The 14,876-nt window shown below is 62.6% G+C and overlaps 2 protein-coding genes across 2 annotated transcripts; one reads left to right on the top strand and one right to left on the bottom strand.

Annotated features, from left to right (window-relative positions):
• The first annotated feature begins 218 nt into the window (after positions 1–218).
• RASL10A (RAS like family 10 member A) lies at positions 219–2,727 on the top strand. The gene is made up of 3 exons (XM_046641177.1): positions 219–924; positions 2,003–2,127; positions 2,433–2,727. Exons 1-3 carry the CDS (start codon positions 706–708, stop codon positions 2,698–2,700), a joined length of 612 nt encoding a protein of 203 aa, XP_046497133.1. The 5' UTR covers positions 219–705; the 3' UTR covers positions 2,701–2,727.
• A 525-nt stretch (positions 2,728–3,252) lies between these two features.
• Positions 3,253–8,698, bottom strand: GAS2L1 (growth arrest specific 2 like 1). The gene is made up of 6 exons (XM_046641176.1): positions 8,572–8,698; positions 7,008–7,656; positions 5,550–5,657; positions 5,361–5,454; positions 5,092–5,263; positions 3,253–4,564 (listed from the first exon to the last, which is right to left on the bottom strand). The coding sequence occupies exons 2-6, from the start codon at positions 7,635–7,637 to the stop codon at positions 3,550–3,552; spliced, it is 2,019 nt and encodes a 672-aa protein (XP_046497132.1). The 5' UTR covers positions 7,638–7,656; positions 8,572–8,698; the 3' UTR covers positions 3,253–3,549.
• Between the last annotated feature and the right edge of the window lie 6,178 nt (positions 8,699–14,876).

Genomic DNA, 14,876 nt, shown 5'->3' with positions numbered 1-14,876 from the left:
CGGGGTTTGTCTCGAGCCAGCTTGGGGAGCGGTGTTTGGAGGAGCGGACGCGGACGTGGGCGGGAAGGGACTTCTATTTTGGAACCGGTGAGAGGATCGCTGTTCGCCGAGAGGGTGGGTTTCTCCCCGGGCTCCCTGCGCCCCAGTCACCTTCTTGCGACCCTTCCCGGAAGGGGCGTCCTGGGCGGGTAGGGGGAGGTGGGAGAGGTGGGCGGGCGGTTACCTCATCGCTGCCTCCCGGAGGCTCCGCTCGCTCGCTCGCTCGCACCGCCGGCTGGGGCGGCGACTCCGGGCGCTGGAGCGAGAGAAGGACGGAGGGACGGAGGCACCGAGAGGCAGCGCTGCCCCGCGCCCCGCGCCGCTGTGGACCCGCGCGGCCGGGAGGTCGGACCTCGGTGCCTGCGCTGCCCGTGGCGCCTCCGGTCGCGCTGCGGGGCCGAGGCGGTGTCTGCGCGCCGCGCGCCGGCTCATCTCTCCAGAGCTTCTGCACCCGCCGGAGCTGCTCGTGCGTCCGCCGTCGGCCTGCGCGGCTGTCTGTCCGGCCTCCCGCCGCCAGCTCCGTCCCCTGACCTGGCCTCGTCGGGCCCCGGGTGCGCCGGGGGGCGATGAGGAGTGAGGCGGGGCTGGGGCGCACGGGGCAGGGCGCACGGCGCGGCGCCGGCCCATGAGGCTTCCCAGCGCGGGGCGCGGCAGCGCGCGCGGGCCATGGGGGGCAGCCTGCGGGTGGCCGTGCTGGGCGCCCCGGGTGTGGGCAAGACGGCCATCATCCGTCAGTTCCTGTTCGGAGACTACCCCGAGCGCCACCGGCCCACGGACGGGCCGCGCCTCTACCGGCCCGCGGTGCTGCTCGACGGCGCTGTCTACGACCTCAGCATCCGGGACGGCGACGGCGCTGGCCCGGGTGTGAGCCCCGGGGGTCCAGAGGTAGCGGCTCCACGGGCGGGTCAGGGCGTTTGACAGCGTGTGTGTGTGGGGGGGGGGGGGTGCTCGGTGCACACGTGCGCGTCCGCGTGGACAGCCCTGGGATGTCTGACTGGGTTCATGCATAGGAGGATGAATGTGTGTCCTGGTCTACGTATGTCTCACCCCTTCTCGCCGGCCTGGAGGCTCCCAAGACCAGGCCCGAAGCCCCGGTTTGCAAAGTGGCTTCTTCTCCCTCGCCTAAGTGCCTTTCTTTGCCTGCCTCCGCTGGCGGGTCCGGATCAGCGCGTAGCGGAGCACGGTCGCGCTTCCCTGAGAGAGAGCTTTGTGTGTTTGCGGCCTTGAGCAGGGCCGCAGTGGGAGAGGTTGGGGCCAGACACAGGGGTGTACTTCCTCGGGGGGTCATTCTCTGCTCCCTCATTCCTGTGATCTGGAGCAAAGACCCGTTTGGTAATTTGTGCAAAGTCCAGGACAGACTGAATCCTTGGAGCCGGACGCCTCCGAGAGGTGAAGAGGAAAGAACAGGCAGGATTAAGCAAGGCTTCCTGGAGGGGGTGGCATTTGGGCTGAACCTGGAAGGATGAGTGAAGTTTTGATTTAAAAAAGTGGCAAAAGCCTTCCAGCTGGAAAGGACAGCTTGTGCTTAGGCCGGAGCCTAAATGTGTACAGCTGCCGACAATCAGTGTTCTCCGAGGGCTGGGGTAACACGGGGCCGCGAGCTTTGGAATTAATCTGAAGGCAGTAGTAACCAGAGCTAGGGTCTAGGGAGGGGAGGGGCCTTACCCAAGCTGAGCTGTGGAAAGCTGGGAGGAGGAGGAAGAGGATAGGGGGTGGGCAGAGAGGAGACCGGGAGTGAAGGAGGTGACCGGCTTCAGGCACTGCTTGTAAATTTCTACCCTGACGGCCATGAGGACAGTGGGGCCCAGGGAGCTGGCGGGAGAGGGCGCAGAGATGGGGATGGGGATGGGGACGGCCGAGGCCTGAGGATGAACTATGAGTTCACCGTCGAGGCCCCTGCAGAAGGTCGGGGCGTGGGAGCGTGGCAAGGGGGCTCCGGCAAACCCCGGCCTCCCGCCCCCAGGAGTGGCAGGATCCTAAGGACTGGAGCTTGCAGGACACGGACGCCTTCGTGCTCGTCTACGACATCTGCAGCCCGGACAGCTTCGACTACGTGAAGGCGCTGCGGCAGCGCATCGCCGAGACCAGGTGGGGGCGCGGCCCGAGCTGTGGGTGCGGAGGAGAGGGGTGGGGAGCTTTTGCCAGTCTGGCTGGGCCTTTGCCCGAGGGGATTGGGTGGGTCCTTCCGCTGCCATGGGTCGGGTCTCAGGCCTGCCGGGCCAGGCCTTTGTCCATGGGAAGGTCTCCAGCTGTATCTGGTGTTTGGGCCACGCGGGTCTGGTGTTTGCTGGGGGTCTCTGGCCACAGGAGGGGATGCTCCTGAGTGTCTATACCCACTGGGGGGATTCAACGGCCGTGGGATCCCGCGGCCCTCATCCCCATCTGGCCCCCAGGCCGGCGGGCGCACCGGAGGCGCCCATCTTCGTGGTAGGCAACAAGCGGGACCGGCAGCGGCTGCGCTTCGGGCCTCGGCGCGCGCTGGCCGCCCTGGTGCGCAGAGGCTGGCGCTGCGGCTACCTCGAGTGCTCCGCCAAGTACAACTGGCACGTGCTGCGTCTCTTCCGCGAGCTGCTGCGCTGCGCTCTGGTGCGCGCCCGCCCTGCGCACCCGGCCCTGCGCCTGCAGGGGGCGCTGCACCCGGCGCGCTGCAGCCTCATGTGACCGAATTGGACGCCGCCGCCAATGGGGGGGGGGGGGGGGGGGGGCGGATGGCCAACGCCTATTTGACTGGAACAACCAGGGACCTGGATTGGACGAGATCGCCCAACTTCTCTCGGATTGGACAGAACAGAGTTTTTTCCGTGATTGGATGAGGAAAGCTCCCACCCAGTCTCCTGGGCGACAGGCTTCTCTTTGAGCCTCATTGGACCCAGCCAGGCCCCAGGCCCCAGTGGACAAGGTCAGTCTTTTCTGGACCTCACTGCGTCATGATCCCATTGGATGGAAGGGAACTGGCTATGAATCTGATTGGAAGCTCTCAGACTACTCCTGGAGTTTCACTGGACAAACTCTTAAGTCACGCCTCTCAGGAGGTAATAAAGGACAATTCACATGCACCTGGCATTTCTGGGATGGGCAAGGTAAACTGAGTCCTGGAGGTCAGAGCTGCCAGGCATTACCCCCTGTCACTTAACTCCAAAATCCCAACTTGTAATGAGGGCCCCAGAACGATGTGATAGCCCCAAGGCTGAGTCCCCAAGAAGCAGACACAAGTAGCTGAAACAATACTTTACTGTCAGGCTCTGCAGGGCCACAGGACCTCGGAAGGGGTCCTCACTGGGCTGGCCCGGCCTCCTCTAAGGCATTCAATAATATTAGTAATTAAATAGCAATGCTCATCCCCCAACCGGAATGTACAACAGAGGTCCCATTGTGCCATGTGGTCCCACGGGGTCTGGTCCCATGAGGTCTGGTACCCGAGAGGCAGGGGGGGCTCCCTGATGCAGTGGGGTTAAGGCCACAAAGGAAAAGGAGAAGGAATGGGGACCTGGGGACAGCTGGGCTGGTCCATCACATCCAGGAATCTGGCTCAGCTCTTGGGCTGACCGAGTGCAGGGCATGCCAGGCCCTGGGCTCCGTGGGTCCAGATGGGCGGCGGGGGCCCTGGGGTGTGGGAATGCGTGAGGGTTTTCGGTCTGGCTGTGTATCCATCCGGCCCCGTGCCCAGGTCCTTGGCAGTTCCGGGCCGGCCAGGGGCCTCCCAGGTGCATCTGGTGGGCCCCCTACACCAGGGCAGGGGCTGCCTTCATCAGAAGAGCTGGACAGGGCTGGGCCTCGGGGCCCAGGCAGCCCATTGGCCATCCGGCCAGAGTCTCCGGGTTGGCCACACTTGCCACCCAGGACGCTGAGGGACGAAGAGGAAGAGCTGGAGGAACAGTAGGCCGAGTCAGGAGCTGGAGGGTCTGGGGCCCGAGCTGGGTCAGGGGCTGGTCCAGTGGGGCTCCCGCCAGCAGCAGCCTGAAGGGCTCGGGCATTGGCCAGGAACTCCTCTTCCAGGCGCCGGAAGAGCTGCTGCTCCTGCTGCGGGTCAAGCTGCAGGGGTGTGCGGAAGACACTGGCCGGTGTGGTGCCCAACTCTGGACTGGGGCTGGAGACCCGGGGAGGCCGGGGGGCTGCAGGGCTGCGCGCACGGGGGGTCTGGGGACTGCCTCTGCCCCGTGGCACCCACGAGTGCTGCCCATCTCGGTCCCTATGCACGAGCAGCACAGCCTGCTCCTCACGGCTGTGGCTCCGGGCCCGCCGGGCGGGGCTGGGGGCCGACAGCTGGGATCCCCTGCCTCCCAACGCCCCACGGGGCCGCCCCCGATCCAGCCGGTCTCGGGACTGGCTGCGCGGGGCAGGGGGCCGTCTCGGGGAGGCTGGGGTGCCTGTGGTCAACCGCCGGCTGGGCCGCTCCCTCCTGGGGCCAGTGCCTGAGTCGTCACTGCGGGCACCAAGAGGGCCACTCTGGGCTGAGGAGGCTGAGGAGTCGCTGTCCCCGGAGTAGCGGCGGGAGCGGGGATGGGGGGGCAGCTGGTCCCGGGCCCTGGGGCAGGGGAACAAGAGAGAAGGATGGGGCACCTTGGAGAGAGGACTTGTGCAGAAAGGGCAGGGGGAGGAACGAACCAGCAGATCTGTGGTTGGGGGGGCTGGGAAGACACCTGTGGTAGTGGTGGGGTGTTGGTGGGGGCCGTCAAGGGCTTCTGTCTGTCCTGGGGACTTCCAAGGAGAAGTAAGAGACACTGCAGCAGCTTCCTGCAGCCAGCCTCTCCCCCACCCCAAGGCAGCGGAAGAGGTAAGGCCTCCGGGCCCTCAGCTCCTGCTCCCCAGGCCTCCCGTTTCCTGGGCAGGCCAGAGGGAAGCAGGGTTGGACTGGCCGCCACCCAGCCCCCAGGGCCCGCCCCAGCTGTGTTGTTCGTTTGGTTGGGTTGCCATGGAGATGGGAAGCCATGCCCGCCCCCACCCACGGGAACTTTTCCCAGGGTGTGAGTCACTCTGGAGCACAGGCTCCTTTGTCATCCGGGCCAGGGCGGACACCCCCCCACCCCCACTCCCTGTCCTCCTGCCTCTCACCTGAGCGGGGTCTCGAGCCCGTCCTTTGAGCTGCGTAAGCTAATGGGTGTCACCTCGGGCCGGGAGCCCCGGCGCTCACCCCCAGGGGCTGGGCTACCAGCACGGGGGCTGGGTGTGGGCGACACCCTCTGTGGGGAGAAGGTGCGGGCCCTCAGCTGGGGTGGACGGTGGCCTGCGGGAAGAGAAGATGGGTGGCCTGTGAGGGGTGGGACCACAGAGATGAGACCCCCACCCTCTCACCCACCCGCCCACGTCCGGTTGGCACTGACCTGAGGAACAGCGGCAAGGGTCGTGCTTGTCCAGGTAGTGCTCCAGCGTGTCCCAGCCGCCACCCACACGCACCATCACGTGGCTCCTCAGCACCTGTGAGAGCCGGCGTGCGCAGGTCACGGCCTTCCCCTGGGCCTGGCAGCCCACCCCCTAGGCTGCCACCTGCCGAGGCAGCCCCTCGCTCTTACCCGCACAAAGATGAGCAAGCTGGAGTCTCCCACGCGGTACTTCCCCTCGGAAACCTTGATCATGGGAAACTGATCTGGGCAGGTGCATCGGCCTAAGATCTCCCTCACCTGAGGCCAGAGAGGAGAGGCTGGGGGTCAGGGGTCAAATCCCTCCTTCTGGGGCCTGATGTCAGCAGCTCAGGGTCAGGAGGAAGTAAGTCCTCTGGGGAACGGGGACATGGACTGTGTTGCCCCAGACGTGGGTGCAGCCTCTACACTTGACCTTTACCAGCTCTCCTTTCTCTTTGGCTAGCAGGGGTCAGGGAACTGAGCAGGATAAGATGGCGGAGCTGTGGTCAGGCCAGGGTCTGTGCCAAGGAGGAGCCCTGGAGCCTGTCCTCACTCCCCCTTCACCCCCTTCACAGACATGAAGGCTCAGGCCCACAGGGAGGCCAGGTCCTGGGAGGAGGCAGGTCATAGGACACGAGTGTTGGGGGCCCACACCACACTGAGGTGGGGGTGCCACAGACACGAGGGGCACACACACACCAACATGCACACACAGGCCACCCGCCCAGCAAGCACACGTCTGCCCACATGCCCCCCCAGGCTGGGAGCTGCCAGGCTGGCTATGTGGGCGGCCCTGCCCGCCTCAGCGCCCACAGCAGAACCAGAGGAAATGAGCAGGTGGGGCCTTGCGCGACTCCAGCCCAGGACAGGGGTGGGGCGGGGTGGAGCCTCTGCCCACGGCCAGGCGGCTACCCGCCTCCAGGACGGGCACATCATAGTCCTGACCTCCTGATAAGAAGGAAACTCTTGGCCCAGCCATGGGGGTGTCAGGGACACCTAGGAGGAGGAGGGAGCCGGGGTCAGGGTCCCGCACATCTATGCTCGGAGCAGAACTAATCCTGCAGCTCCCACAGCAGCAGCAGCTCCGGGCTTGGCTTCCCAGATAAGTGATAAGGGCCCTGGGGAGTGGGATGGGCCTGCAGAGCCCCTGGGAGCTTCCTAGGCATTCACTGAGCGCCTGCTCTGTACCAGGCACCTTGCCCAGGGCCAAGAGTCTCAGGCACCCACTCAACCTCACGTTCCATGATGTTGTGGCTGCAACTGTCTAGCACTGGAGCGCAGGGAGGGCATACAGGAGGTGCTCAAATCCTGCGGCCCCTGGAGGAAGGCATACACAGCACTTATCTAGCGCACGGTTAGCGCCCAAAGGAAGGCGGGAGATCATTCCATGGATGCCCGGATTGTATCCCAGGCCCAGCTGGGCCGTGTGACCTCAACTGGCACCTCTCCCTCTCTGGGCCTGCTCATCTCCTTGGGGTCAGGTATACACTTGGTGCTCAACATATGCACCCTTTTCGTGGGGCCGGCTGTCCTGCAGATAGCAGGGTGGGCCCTGAGAGGTTCAAGGACCAGTTGCAGGCCTGGCTCCATGTCTGGAGCCTGGCACACAGTGCTCAGCAGAGAACTCACCAGCTCGTCGAGGTTGCGCAGGTCGCTGGGCGTCATGCGGGGCCCGCGGTGGGGAGCCCCGGGGACCGCGGTGCTTTCGGTGGGGTCCTCAGCAGCGGGGGCGTTGGGGGCCAGGGGTGCAGCGCGCAGCTCCCGCTCGATCTCCTGTTCGAACTGCACGAGGCGAGGGGCGAGCAGGCCGAGGCGGGCCCCGCGCCGCGCCACCTCCAGCAGGCACAGCACCACACTCTTCTCGTTCTTGCGCAGCACCAGGTCCTCGGTCTCGAACATGAGCACTTCGGGCACGCCCAGCTCCGTGCGGCACCAGCCGATGAAGGTGGCCACGTTGTCGCGGGCCATGAAGGAGCCGGGCGCCACGCTGTGCGCCTGGAAGGCCACGCCACGGGCCGGGCGGGCAGCGGCCAAAGCGCGGGCGGCCTCTGTGACAGCGTTGGCATGCTGGCACAGGGTGGTGCCCGTGGCCAGCCCCGTCAGGAAGCCATCGCCACCACTGGGCAGACCCAGGCCGTACAGGGCGTTGAGCCACTCGGCCAGGTCCTCCTTCATGGCCTCCACATAGGCCTCACTGGAGCGGAACGGCCGCACGCTCTTGGCTGCCGAGCCCGCGATGCCCGCCACTGGGTCCGCCATGCCCGGGCCAGCCGAGTCACTGTGGGCAGGGACACAGGTCAGACTGGGGTGAGGACCCAGCAAGCACTCAGGACAGACTAAGCCGCTGACCACCTGCACCCGCCTGTCATTTCAGGCCAAATGCCTGGGTTCGTGTGCCAGCTATGAAGAACTGCACCTCAGTTTCCTCGTCTGCGAAATGGGTACAATATTACCTTCCTCGTAGGATCTAATGGGATAATTTTTGGAAATGACTTAGCGTCCATAAGGGTTTGGTGTTTGGCTCTTTTAGGGGGGTAATGGGAGACCAGGCAGGGGGGGTCCCCCGTCCTTGTTGCCCGGTGTGATAGGTGAAGAGCTGAGCCCTAGAAGATGAAGCCCACGGCCGGGCGCTCACAGAGAACAGGAGAGGAACCCGATCAGACCTCAGGGAGGGGTTGGCTCCACTGCTCAGGGCTGGTGCCGACCCCACCTCCTCCCTCCTCCGGGAAGGTCCCGGGTCCTCCGTCAGCCCCCAGTTCACGAAGGACTGTGTCATTATAACAACGCCATAGCAGTAATAGTAACCGTAACCTCAGTGACCGTGGCCAGGGCTGAGCACGCAGTGATACTGTCTCCATTTTACAGATGAGGCAACTGAGGCTCGGAGAGGGTAAGAGCTCACTCAAGGTCGCAGAGCAGTGGCTGCCGGAGCCGGGCCGCGTTGCTGATCCCCAGCGCGATCCGGCAGCCCGTGGGCCGGGGCCAGGCCCCGCCTCCTCCGAGAAGCCTCCCTAGAGCCCCAGGCCGGGACTCAGAACGGCCTCCGCCAGCCCCTGCTGTCCTTTGCCTTCAGCCCAGAGAGGGTGCGGGGCCGTCCAAGGTCACACAGCCCGAGGAACACAGGCCGCAACCGTAGCCGCCAGGTCCCATCAGTGCGCGCCGGGCAGGGGGTGCTAGGGGTCCCCACGCTCACCTGGCTCATCCCGCGGCCTCGGGGAGCATTGCCCTGGCGGGGGCCGGAGCCGGGCCGGGCCGCCGCAGGGAGGCGCCGCCCGAGCAGCGCGGATCCCGGTGCCCGCGGCCTCCGCCCCGCCTCCCTGGAATTCGGATCCGGCCTGGAGGGGGCGGGCGGCCGCGCTCTTAAAGGGGCCGCGCCGTTCCGGGCCGGGCAGGGCGGGCGGGGGAGGAGCTGGAGCCGGAGCCTCCTGAGCGGGGCGGGCCGGGAGTCCGGTCTGAGCCGAGGGGTCTGCCAGGCGACCCTCCGAGCCCAGGCGGCCATCCCACCCAAGCTGGTTCCCACGACCCCTTCCACCCTCCTTGGTCTCCTGGGGAGAGGTTTGGAGCTTTAATTGCCCCGCAGTGGCTTCCCTAGGCGGGCCGCACGGCCCGGCGGTCCCCAGGACCCACTCAGGAAGCGATAGGGGCCGGGGGCTGCAGAGTCACCTCCGCCCGAGCAGACCTCCCCAGGCCGGATAGCTGAGGCCGCCCCGCCTCGATGGCGAGCTTCCTACCCGCAGGGTCGGCCGCGGGAGGGGGAGGCTGGCCCCGTTTTCCCACTCGGCGTCCGGCTCCTCACTGAGGACTCATTTTTAACCCTGAGTTAGGGGAACCCGTTTCTCCGGTGAGGACACTGAGGCGCAGAGGGGTAGGCAGGTGGCTGAGGCCCACGTGTCTGACGCCGCCGCCGCTACCCAGCAGGCTGGGGACCCGCCAGTCTCCGACCATCTCTCTGGCTGCCCAGGTGGGCGCAGAATAAAGCGGAGAGGGGGACAGGAGGCAGCCTGGGGCGGCCTGGCTCTGGAGGGTTAACCCCCGCTGGTTTCCTTTCCAACTATAGAGGAGGGACCTGGCCAGGATCCGCGGGAAATCCTGCCCCCTGCTGCTCCTGGGTGGGCGACGCCAGGCCTGGCTGGCTGGGCAGCAGCCTTGCTGGCCAGGCGAGGCCAGCTTGAGAGGAAGAACTGCCAAGAATAGCCAACGCTCAGAGCTTTAATAAAGCTCCTACTGTGTGCTGGACCTGCCCTGTGCCCTTGACCTGAAGGAACTGGTGAGTCATCTCCAGGAGGGACGCCGTGATGCCCAAACTAGGGCTCAGTCAGGAGAGCAGCTGATGGAGCTGGGGTGTGGACATAATTATTATGAAAATACCCTCATTCCAGGATCGGGGCATTTGTTGAGTACCTACTGTGTGCTAGACCTCCTTGTCTCACTGAGTCCTCAAGACCTTTCAAAAGGGGGCTCTCACCCCAATGCCCTGGACACCCAGGTGGTGCAGGTCCTGCTCTGCCCTCCATCACAGACTGAGGAAGGCCCCTAACTAGTAATAGTAATGGCTGACCCTTGCACAGCACCTACTGTGTGCCGAGTCTCTTGGCTCTGGAAACCAAGAGCAAAAGGCAGGGAATGAAACAGAGCTGCCTCTCAGAGCCCGCAGTCCAGCGGGGAGGCGGCTCTGGGCTGAACCAGGCATGAGGCTGGTGAGAACAGAGAGGTGGAGCCAGGCAAGGGGCAGCAGGAGTAGGGGTGGGACTGGCCTGCGATTTACAGTCAGTGGTCAGGAGAGGAGGTGAGGGAGGCAGCTGTGTGAGATCTGGTGGGTATTTCAGGCAGAACGAACAGTCAGGGTGTGTGCTGCAGGTGGGCAGGTGCCTGGGGTGCAAGAAAGAGTGAGGCGGCCTGAGAGGCTGGAGTGGAGGGAGATAAAGGGAGGGACGAGGATAGAGAGATTGTGGACAGATGGAGTAGGGATTGGTGGGCCATGCCTCTTTTGAGGGACATGGGAGCCGTAGAGGGATTTAGAACAGGGGAGAGGTATGTCCCTGTGGCTGCTGTGGTGGGCAGGGCAGGAGCCCCAGAGGAAACCAGGTGGTGCCAGTGGGTGGTGAGAAGATAGTGGATTCCAGCTGTCTTTTGAGGGTAGAGTTTGATAGGATGTGCTGGTGAATTGGGTGTGAATGTGAGGACAGAGGCAGGAACAACTCCCAGGTTTGGGACTTCTGGTACCCAAGGAGGAAGGGACTGCTGGAGATGGGACTGGGGAAAGCTCAGGGTGTGGATACTAAGTAATTTAATCCTCAGAATAATCCTATGAGGTATGATGCTTTTGTATGTTCTCATTTTATAATTTGGGGAAACTGAGGCCCAGAGAGGGCAAGGGATGTCTGTGGTCAGCAGATGTGCTGGCATTTGACTCTTGCTCTAGACACAGGAGAGGTCAGACTGAACCCTGCTGTTGGTCATTGGGTGAGATGTTTAAGTTCCTGGAGCCTCAGTTGCACCATCTGTAAAATGGGGCAACAGTAGAGTCACATCATAGACTTGTGAAAAATGATAGTATTACTCCACTCAGCGCAGCTGGGGCGTACGTCCACTACTCCTCTGAGGAGGAGGGGACCAGAGGAGGACTTGCACCCCCTCCCTCCAGTCCCCGGAGCTGTGGCCTGCCATCAGAGGCCCGCTCTGACTGTAGACTCCACCATTCTGATTCTAAGACACGTGGCAGGTGTGGTGCCGACTGGGGTGGCCACACCCAGGCCCAGGCCATGGAGGGCATTGAATTTGACCCCCTCTGTGGTGTGGCAACCTCTCTTGTTCCTTGCAGGATCGAGGGAAGCCACATGAACTGCTGGAGGGACGAGCACTTTGGCTATGATTGTCCCGAGCCATCCCTGCAGGCCCCAGAGGCCACCTCGGTGTACAGAGTGCTGTGGCTCCACTGCAGGCTCGGTCTAGCTCTGGGGCCAGTGGGCACGTGGCTGGATTTCTTGCCCGCACTGCTGGGTGCCAAGGAGCAGCCTGCTCGGCCTTGGTTGCAGCTGGAGGTCGGGCAATGGCCGCGGAGTGTTCGAGCGAAGCCCTCCCCGGCGGGCCCCGGCCCTGGTACTGGGCAGCTGGGTGCTGGTTGGGTCCATTCAAAGCTCTCCAGGCTAGACGGAGCCTGTGAGCACTGCCCAGGGTGGGTGAGTGACCCACAGGGGACTTCAGGCAGCTCTGTCCAGATGTGGGTCCAACCAGGATGACTGCTCCTGCCCTGGTTGTGCGAGGTGACCCCAAGCTTCCATGAGAGAGAAGCAAAACCAGAAAGCCCAAGAACCTGCTGTCTGCCTCCATCGCGCTGTGTCCACGGCTTGCCCTGAGCCCGGCAGCTCTTCAGGAGCGGGGCAGGGTGGGGCAGCTCCAGAGCTGGCTGTTGGCCCTGGTGTCTGGGGGCTTGGCTCCCAGTCGCATTGGCCATTTGCCCTGGTCACTGCACTGGCCTTGGCCCTGCAGCCGCTTCAGCCCTGAAGCTCCACGTTCCTTCCTTGGAGCACGTGAGCCACTGCCTATGGACCTTTGTCCGTGGCTGGGGCACACATCAGTCTCCCCACTGACCCCACCTTTGCCCCGGTCTGCCGAGCATGGCCTAGAGGCACCATGAGGACGTGTTGTAAATTTGCGTTCCAAGTGTGACTGACCAGGAGCTCTTGGAGAGTTTGGAGCAGGGTGTGGGACTAGGCAAGACTTTATCTCTGACTTGTCCCTCCCACCTCTCCTGCTCCCCTCTGCCCCTGTCCATTCTCCTCTTCCTCCTCCCCGCCTTCCCCCCACCGACCGACCAGCTTTGGGCAGCCCTCTGAGACGGGGCTATGCTGCCTGAGGACATCTGAGGTCAGTGCAGTCCAGACGTTTCTTTTGGCTCAGAGAAATTGGTCTGCCTGACATAAACACCTCCATCCTAAGCCCACCCCTAGGACATGAACACCTCCTGCAAGACTGTTGAGTGCTGGTGACAAACCCTTCCCTAGGCAGAGCCAAGAGGCTACTCCTGGAGCAGTTCCAGCTCCAGGCAGGAGACAGGCAATGCCTGTCACATGCGATGGTTGTCTGTGCAGCAGTTCCCAGAGAGGGCCACTTGTCGTCCCTTAGCACCCATCGTCTCTTAGCACTGGCTGCAGGCTGGGAGGCAACGGCTCCATAAGCCCCTGGCCTTTCAGAAACAAGATGCCCCAGTGGGGAGGCAAGAGGGTGAGCACTGGAGCTCTGGAGGGAGCGTGCCCCTTACCTCGGCGAAAGGGGGGGAGTATCCTACCCACTTCAAAGGGTTAGTAGGAATTAAACGTGTTGGGGCAGTGCTCGGCATGATGCAGGAGCCGTGATGTGGTTAAGTTTGGGCCTGAGGGGTGTGAACCCTGGCTCTGATACTTCTGACGCCTGCCAAGGCTGAGGTGGGCGCGGCCTAGGCCCTTTGGAGGAACGGCGTGCCGGCAGTGGCTGGACTGCAGTGAGCAAGGCAGAGCAGGGGCAGCTGAGGTCACAGGGGCCTGCACGGGCCCCATCTCCTAGGGCCTTGTGGTCATGGCAAGTGTGGTGGGAGTCCCTGAAGGGTTTCAAGAATCGACTTGATTTAGGCCTCAAGAAGTCGCTCTGGCCTCTGTGGGGGAAGGGCTACAGGGGCCGAGGGAGGCAGGGAGCCCAGCAGAGGTGAGGCGGCTGGTGGAGGTGGGAGGCTGCACTGTACTTTGAAGAGAGTGATGGTTGCACTGGGGGCTGGAGCGAACACGAGAACAAGGAGTCAGGAAGGACTCCAAGATTCCATTTGCTGAGATGGGGTGGAGGGAGGAGCAGGGCGGGATCCAGCCCTGCTTGCAGTGCCTCAGACACCCGGGAGGAGGTGGCACTTAGGAGGGAGCAACAGTCAGCCAGACAAGCGGTCAGAGGAGCCCTGGCACCAGCCTGTGGGTCCTCCTACATTTAGTTCAGGAAGAGGAGGCAGCAGCGAAGATCGGAGAACTGAGAAGGAACCACCACTGATTTGGCAACGTGGAGGCAAAAGACTGATTGGAAGTGGGTTCTAGAAAGGGAGAGGAGGAGGAAACTAAGGGAACAGACAAATGGTTTGGTGGCTGGATGGCAATAATGAGGGGTTAAGGGAGCGTTTTGCAAAGGTTGGAGAGCAATGCATATTCATAGGAAATGACTCAGCAATGCAGAGATGGAACCTGGGACCACAAAGCTGTGTGTTGAACATCCGTCCAGGAGGGCAGGGGAGAGTGCCCGGGACCCACCCTGGCCACCAGCAGAGCACAGGCGAGCAATGCAAACCCCGTGCGGCAGGGCCACCGTGAGCAATGAAGGACACACCAGCTCCACAGATGCTTCCCAAGGCCCTGCTCCCACTGGGCAGGGGATGGAAGAAAAAAGCGTTTCTCCCACAGTTTCTTGTGCCTGCCCCTGGCTAAAGGTGACAATCTCTCCTGGACCCTTTGGACACTAGCCAGTCTTTTTTGACTGGGAGGATGTGTTGAGGGCCGAGTTTGTTTCTTGACTGTCTGGTGATGAACTTCTTTATTCGCTGACGGAGTCACAGTGCTTACCTGGCGTCAATCTTTGAACGACTGCTATCACCCACGCACGGGAGGGCCAGACCCCAATCTACCAGCCTGGACCTGAAACAAACACTCGTCTCTTCTTGGATTTGCATAAAGGTAAGACTGACCAAAAAGGCCAAGAGGTGTAGGGTCTGGGGCTCTTCTCATCTTCTCCCTAAGTTTCAGAAACACGTCCATTGGAAAAAGCCCTGACCTCTGACCTCGCACAAAGCAACCGTTGATCTTTACAGTAGCCTCTATTTTAGTATTAGACTGTTGACCAAATTTTAAAACTCTGACATCCTAACATCAAGGAAGCTTCAACATCACTGAGTAGGAAATGAAAATAAGGGTTTCCCCACCCCGAGCTGTCACTGCAGCTGACCTTCGTCCTGCTGAGTGTGAACCCTGACTCGGAACGCACACCAAACTGCGCTGCCTGGGAGCGTCATTCACAGACGTTCATGCGAACCGAAGGGGCTTCGGAGGACTCCATGCTGCGGTGACAGAGCCTCCACACAGCCCTCCCCACTCCAAATCAGACAGACCCGGGCTATGACATCCTGCCACGAGACACGGCCCAGGGTCAAAGTGACACTCCAATCCCCTTTTCTTGGCTGGCAGCTTGTGACCCATGCTGGGCTGTCCCACCTTGTTTTCACGTCACAACCATTTCAGATTTCCCTGTCGACACCTGGAGGGGCCTTGTCTGGGACACGCTCCAGGCAGACATGCAGCGACTGCGGAACAGAGGCTGAGAAGGATGACTGTTTATAAACATTTGGAATTTTATTTAAAAAAAAAAAACCATCACAACCATGAACATTGTTACAGTTAGAGGCCCTCTTGGTTCTCCACAATGATACTGAGCATGCTCACAAGGGATTCCCATTGTTAAGTCTTAGTTAAACAACCATCTTTAAATGAAGAA

The sequence above is a fragment of the Equus quagga genome, chromosome 15 (genome assembly GCF_021613505.1).
Source record: "Equus quagga isolate Etosha38 chromosome 15, UCLA_HA_Equagga_1.0, whole genome shotgun sequence".
NCBI lineage: Eukaryota > Metazoa > Chordata > Mammalia > Perissodactyla > Equidae > Equus > Equus quagga.
Note: the sequence above shows the minus strand (reverse complement) of the source record. Positions and strands in the feature narration are given on the sequence as shown.

What these genes read in the sequence shown, in the direction of transcription:
- GAS2L1 (XM_046641176.1), bottom strand. Translation starts at nt 7,637, where the DNA reads ATGGCGGACCCAGTGGCGGGCATCGCGGGCTCGGCAGCCAAGAGCGTG. An exon ending in TGCGCAACCTCGACGAGCTG is followed by an intron (nt 5,658 to 7,007) that starts GTGAGTTCTCTG and finishes CTCTGGCCTCAG; the next exon opens with GTGAGGGAGATCTTAGGCCG. An exon ending in GCTTGCTCATCTTTGTGCGG is followed by an intron (nt 5,455 to 5,549) that starts GTAAGAGCGAGG and finishes CGGCTCTCACAG; the next exon opens with GTGCTGAGGAGCCACGTGAT.
- RASL10A (XM_046641177.1), top strand. Translation starts at nt 706, where the DNA reads ATGGGGGGCAGCCTGCGGGTGGCCGTGCTGGGCGCCCCGGGTGTGGGC. An exon ending in TGAGCCCCGGGGGTCCAGAG is followed by an intron (nt 925 to 2,002) that starts GTAGCGGCTCCA and finishes TCCCGCCCCCAG; the next exon opens with GAGTGGCAGGATCCTAAGGA. An exon ending in CAGCGCATCGCCGAGACCAG is followed by an intron (nt 2,128 to 2,432) that starts GTGGGGGCGCGG and finishes TCTGGCCCCCAG; the next exon opens with GCCGGCGGGCGCACCGGAGG.